At 44.1% G+C, this 6,784-nt stretch overlaps 1 protein-coding gene across 1 annotated transcript in view; it reads right to left on the reverse strand.

The window, feature by feature from the left end:
• Positions 1–2,542: 2,542 nt before the first annotated feature.
• LOC143280403 (peptidase inhibitor 15-A-like) overlaps positions 2,543–6,784 on the reverse strand; it is a 25,877-nt gene continuing 21,635 nt past the window's right edge. The window contains exon 4 of the mRNA XM_076585036.1: positions 2,543–2,639. Within this exon, the coding sequence (XP_076441151.1) occupies positions 2,543–2,639 (97 nt within the window). The remainder of the gene's footprint in view (positions 2,640–6,784) is intronic.

Below are 6,784 nucleotides of genomic sequence, written 5' to 3' on the forward strand. Positions count from 1 at the left end.
GCATATTACATGTGGATGGAGCTGATGATTAGATCATCAGGTAGATGGTTGTTGATTGCACAATTTTATTAATTATACTTGATTTGTTCGAGAGACAGGGCATTGACTGCTTTAGGGAAAAAGCTATTGGCGAAGCGATTGGTTTTCGTCCTTATACTTCTGTGTGTGTGTGTGTGTGTGTGTGTGTGTGTGTGTGTGTATTATGTGCGCGCGCGCATGTGAGTGTGTACTTCGCCCGTATGTGTTTGTATGTGTGTGTGCGTGTGTGTGTATGTGTGTGTGTATGTGTGTGTTAGTGAGAGAGAGAGAGTGTGTAAGGTATATATGTGTGTGTGTGTGTGTGTGTGTGTGCGTGCGTGCGTGCGTGTGTGTGTGTGTGTGTGTGCGTGTGTGTTATAGGGATTGACTGTATATCCTCATTCTTTGCAGCAGGACTGGCAGTGTGGACGAAAAAGTGTTCACTCATTGTGTATGCGTGCGCACGTGTATGTGTGTGTGTGTGTGTGCGCGCGCGTGCGCGTTCATCTTTAGCGTATAGTTATGTGGAGATATCAATATTGATCAGAACCTCACAAAATGGGTCTGCAAAGTGAAGTATGTTCATTTTTAGTTGGTAACTTGCACTTCCCCTCCAACAAAGTTTGTGCTCAAGGGACACAACTGTATATTGTTACGGAAATGCAAGGGAACAAGTTGTCTCCCTTCCACGAAATGGACGGCAAAATAATCACAATGATGGGTATTGTGGATTTCTAGATTCCTGTGTGTGTGTGTGTGTGTGTGTGTGTGTGTGTGTGTGTGTGCGTGTGTGTGTGTGTACCTGCGTGTGTGCGAGTATGTGTGTGAGATAATTACTTTCTTTGATTTTGTGTTTTGTTCTTCGCATTCAATCAATCAATTCCCTCCCTCTACCCTCTCTCTCTCTCTCTCTCCTCTCTCTCTCTCTCACACACACACACACACACACACACACATACACACAACCTAAACTACTACTACTACTACTAATGTTACTACACACAACCCCTACTACTACTACTATTACTACTACTACGACTACGACTACAACACACACACACACACACACACACACACACACACACACACACACACACACACTCCTCACCGCTTCAGGCTCAAGTTGAAGCGCGCCTGCTTGCCCAGGTGAAAGACGGTCTCCACCACCACCCCCGCCGCCTTCACCCTCCCCAGACCCAGACCCAGACCCGCCGGGGACCCCACGTGACTTCCGGCCCCTGCCGCCGCCCCCGGCTGCTGCAACTTCCGCAGGAAGCGGAAGTTGACGTCGGCGGAGGCTTCCGGGTCGGCGACCGCGTGGGGTCGGTAGGACTGAGACAGCTGCTCGGGCCACAACCCGTACAGCCTCCGAAGGAGGTCGTGGGGTTTCTCCCCTTGGATAGGCAGCTGGTGGTTGTTGTTGGAAGGTCGAGTCGTGGCCTGGCTGACGTCTTCACTGACGACATCAGGAGGAGTGGTGGTGGTTGTGGTGGTGCCGTCAGCTGGGCGTTTTTTGACGACGGGGGAGATGGGTTTTCTTTGTGGGAAGGTGGCCGCGTTGTTATTGTTGTTGTTGTTGTTGTTGTTGTTTGTGTGCCCGTCATTTTTGCGCTGTGGCTGTGGCTTGCTGGTGGGGATGAGGTCCTTGCTGAGGTCAGTCAGGGTCCGCGGTAGGCTGACGTCGTTTTTCATGACGTCAGAAGAAGTCACTGACAAAAAAAAAAGATAAAAAAAAAGAGAGATTCGTCTGAACGTTGAAAAAGAGGAGTGAGTGTGTGTGTGTGTGTGTGTGTGTGTGTGTGTGTGTGTGTGTGTGTGTGTGTGTGTGTGTGTGTGTGTTGTATGTGTGTGTGTGTGTGTGTGTGTTTTAAAAAAACGAGTTTCACTTTCCCGCTTTTTTCTTATCTTTATTTATTTCTTTAATCAGTTAAAATCTGTGATTTATCAGGGACCGGATGACAGGATCAGGCTCGACCTACGAACAAAGTTTATCCATCGAACATGCCTGTTGTTGTAGAAATGTAAATGCCTGTTATCACACCTTTGGGGAAGAACTAAGACATCCTCGGGCGGACTAGCCTGCTGTACCAGCAATGTTTGTCATGTTGCTTCAGTGGTATTGCCGCAGTTAACTGCTGTTTTGGTCTCCATTAGTTTCCGTCCCACTTTATACCAGCGTCACTGGACAATTTATGACGACGTCAAAAACGATTATGGTTTGACTGGTTTCTGGACAGTGTGTTGTATGTGTGTTGTTGTTTTTTACAGGTTTTACAGGACCTGTATTTACTGTTTTTCGTCCCTGGTAATAGTCCCTGTATGATTTGCTGGGCTATAAGCAACAAAAGATAAAAGATGAAAATGTATTGAATACCATGGAAACGATTGACTGGTCTGTAATCCTGTCGCTGTCACAACGTCATTCCTGTCTCAGTCCTTTCCTGCACGTGCATGTCGCGTGCCCCGAGGAAGCCAGTCCTTTCCGTGACCTGTTGACCTCCACCACCCTGTCCTCTGTTCGAAGCTAGGTCTCGTCATTAGTGTTGTCGGAGCAGGCTGGAGACGCCCGCTGGACCTGGCTGCCTGGTGCTGGGAGGTTCCATATGCGTGCTGGGACAGATCTGAAAAAAAAAGGAATAAGGACAGTGTAGTCCACTGTCTTCGTATCATGGCGGGACATTGATTTAAACAGAATTCCTTCCTGAAGCGCACCATTATTCTGTTCCCCGTCCTCGCCACAAGCTCATCCCACCCGCAAATGACTAGATAACTATAAATGATAAATAAATCAATCAATCAATTAGCTATAGTGTCAATAAACTGCTTATGAAAGAATGAAGAGAGAGAGAGAGAGAATAGAATTTTTTTTTTTATTTTAAACACCTATTAGTTGCTACTGATGCCGATCATAATCGCCTATCCTACAAAAATTCAGCTTCAGAGGTATTCATTAACCCCTAGACTGCTGCTGAGGAGTGTGCCCGTCCGACAACGGAGGCTGTCATCTCACAATGGTAACAACTTACCTAACAGGTTGGGATATCTGTCATCATTCTTCATTTGGGACTGTATCATTTTTTGTTCCGCGAAAATCAATTGTACTGCTTAAAAGTACATACAGCAGTAATTGGCGAGTTCCATTCCTTTAGCCCTGATTTCATTTCACCACGGTTCAGCAGTTAAGTGGTTAAACAACGCCTCGGAAGACAGATAAACACATATACCTCATACAGAGAGGAAGTAAGAATTTACAGAGTACAAAGGGGGAAAAAAAACTATGGAAAACTGGTTAATTCATGATGATACAGTGATCAGAAATCATCCCCCATCCCCACCCAGACCTCACCCGCATTCGTGCACACACACATACACACACATACATACATATCATATTATATTATATTGTATACGTATACTCTCTCTCTCTCTCTCTCTCTCTCTCTCTCTCTCTCTCTCTCTCTCTCTCTCTCTCTCTCTCTCTCTCTCCTCTCCCTCTCCCTCTCTTTCGCATGTATATACGGAAAGAAAAACACTGATTTGTTGCAAGTGATAATATCGATCTTAGGTGACGCCTTTACAAGAGTAAGCAGCCGTTATACAAATCATAAAAACATTGATCCCCCCCCCCGTTCGCAAAACGAACACACGACGCCGGTGTGATGCCCCAGAACGACCCCCTTCCCTCCACAACGTCAACTCCACGAAGTCATTTTGGGGAAAGCCTGAAACTGATCCTAGCAGAGATAGTCAGCTCCGGGAAGGCTTAACTCACTCAGTACGGCCAGTCCTCTCTTCTCCTCTACACAGACCCCTCGGATGTCCAGTGGGTGTCTGAATGACCCAACCTTTAGCTTCCGTCGTCAGAATTGTGGTATTCTTTGTCAACATTCACGTCTTCAGTATAAGAGCCTTCCGCTTGCAATATTTTGATGGTGGTAATTGGGGTGAAACGCTGTTAACGTCGTCTCTTTCGCCGTTCGTATGGAGAGAGTTAAACCCTTGTCCTGAAACGACTCCATCACCTTGTTGTCCAAAACGTAATTCAATTAACCAGTAAGCACAGACTGAAGATGTGACTTGGTGAAAGAAGGGTGGAGTTCTGTTTTTTTTGGCAGCTTCTAACAATACACTCCCATAACACTACACTGACGAGTTCTGCTGGCCCCGAAATAACACCCAATGAGTCTTTGGGGGAAATCGAACGGAGTCGTTCTATTTCTACCCCAACATGATCCCTTGCGAAAATGTCTTCATTTTCAACAACAACAAAAATCTAAAACAAAAAAGAAAAAAATACACATATATCATATTTATTACAGTAACAGCAACAACAATAAGAAGAAGAAGAAGACAGAAATGAATGAAGACAGAAAGAAAGAAATGAATAAATAGATGAATAGATAAATGAATAAATTAATAAATAAATATATAATAGTCTGCCATGAAAAACTCATAAACTGGAACGTTTCTTCGCCAACTCCAGCGTACGGACTGAAAGCAGTGTTGGGTGTCATGTCCAGGTGATACACTGCACCATACCCGGAACTGTACGGCACGATGTCATCCAGGCTTTTACTGACAGGAGGATGAAGTTTGTTTAACTCTTTCCATACGAACGGCGAAAGAGACGACGTTAACAGCGTTTTACCCCAATTACCATCATCAAAATATTGCAAGCGGAAAGCTCTTATACTGAAGACGTGAATGTGGACAAAGAATACCACAATTCTGACGACGGAAGCTAAAGGTTGGGTCATTCAGACACCCACTGGACATCCATCCAAGGGGTCTGTGTAGAGGAGAAGAGAGGACTGGCCGTACTGAGTGGGTTAATGTTCCGTCACATATATCGGTGATTGAAGACATTTTTTGTTAAAGTATTTATGAATACATTTGAGTATCATCGGTTAGAAGCGATGGGAGATGTGAATGAATGGAGGGTTGGGGAAAACTGGGCAAATGAGAGTGAAATGCGGGTGAAATTTGAAAAAAAAAAAATCTAAATACGATTACAGGAAATTACTTAAAGGACTTCATAAAAGAGAAGTCGTTAAACTGACAAGCGAAACAACTGATAATGAATGCAAAAAGTCAAAAACGTTCTCAGTCACTTGTGAAGACACACTTTCGTGTACATAAGGCTTCATCAAGATACAGTAAAATTAAAATTAAAATTAAAAAAATAATAAATAAAAAATTGTATGCTTAATTTTCAGGTTACTAAAGCATATGCACTTGACATTAGAACAATACTTGGTCCGTAATCAGCTTTTACCGACAGGACTTTGTTAGCCGCTGCTGCTTTTGTTTGATAAAACACCAGGGTGGCGTCCCTTCGGACGAGTGCTCTTTCATCCGAATCTGGTTCAGGGGACTGTACTGTAGCGGTTGATTGGAGTTGTGGCCCCCTTGTGTGTGGCCGTGCTGTGTTCCTGATTGTGAGGTCTGATCCTTAATTAATGAATGTTCGTCCTGTTTGCTGGAAGCATCAACGGAAGATAAATTTGTAGGGAGTGGGGTGGCGGAGGGGGGTGGGGGGGTGGGGTTCGGGGGGGGGGGGGGGCTGTGGGGGGGGTGTGGGGGGGGGGGGAAAGAGAGAGAGGGAGGTAGGGGGAAGGGAGGGAGAGGTGGTCACATTGTTTTTCCTCTCTCTCTCTCTCTCTCTCTCTCTCTCTCTCTCGTCCAGTCTCGTTCAATCTGTCTCTCTCGTTTTCTTTCTCCGTATCACTGTCTTTGTCTCTGTTTCTGTCTGTCTGTCTGTCTGTCTCTCTCTCTCTCTCTCTCTCTCTCTCTCTCTGTCTCTGTCTCTGTGGACCCGAAAATGATTGGACATTCTTACTATGTTGTCTTCTTCTTTTTTTTCACCTGGGATATGTGAGGTTCCCGTTGGCATGTTTTGGTTTTTGTATACCTTCTGTTATGTACAGTCCTGTTTACTGTGTATAATTTTATATTCAGATCAGATTTGTTCTTCTCTGGATACAAAAAAAAATTGGAAAATTGACGGAATGGTCAACACGAGAGGCATGTCCTATGTTTTATCTGCACAAATAATGACCGTTCTTGGGCTTCATTTTCTGTACCCTTTTTTTTTCTTTTTTTTTTTTTTTGTCAGCCCTGAAATGAATGGCCAGGTGTGGTCAGCTGGACCAAAAAGCAAACACCGCAAAGATAAAAGGCCTAGACACCTGACACTGCCCACTCCACGAAGTACTCGTATTTTTCATAAGGGAGGATACTTTGTTTACTTGAGAAAAGCGGGTTTCTTCTTCTTCTGCATTCCCCCTCCCCCCCCCCCCATTCCCCACCCCCACCCCCCACCCCCCACCCCTTTTTTTTTTTTTTTACAGTCACGTGGATGGCTTATGTATATCTATATTTGTACTATTTTGGATTTAACTGTGTGCCACCACACCAAGTATCTACTTTTTAAGGACAATAAATCATCTTGTGATTTTGTGAATCTTTTGATCTTGTGGTACTGTAACTTGAGCTTCGAGCCGGTCGTCAAGCAGTTGTGTCATTTTATGTTGATCTTTTTTTCTTTTTTTTTAATTTCATTTATGTGTTGTTGTCGTGATTATCATCACAACTATTTATTTTCATCATCATCATCATAATGAGTATTATTATCACTATTATTATTATTATCATTGTCGTTGTTGTTGTTGTTGTTGTTCTCGTTCTTGTTCTTGTTCTTGTCAGTATTATATGATTGAACAGCGCACTGGGTTTTATTCAAGGTTCGGCATCAACCTTTGTTTTT

The sequence above is a fragment of the Babylonia areolata genome, chromosome 3 (assembly GCF_041734735.1).
Source record: "Babylonia areolata isolate BAREFJ2019XMU chromosome 3, ASM4173473v1, whole genome shotgun sequence".
NCBI classification, from domain to species: domain Eukaryota; kingdom Metazoa; phylum Mollusca; class Gastropoda; order Neogastropoda; family Buccinidae; genus Babylonia; species Babylonia areolata.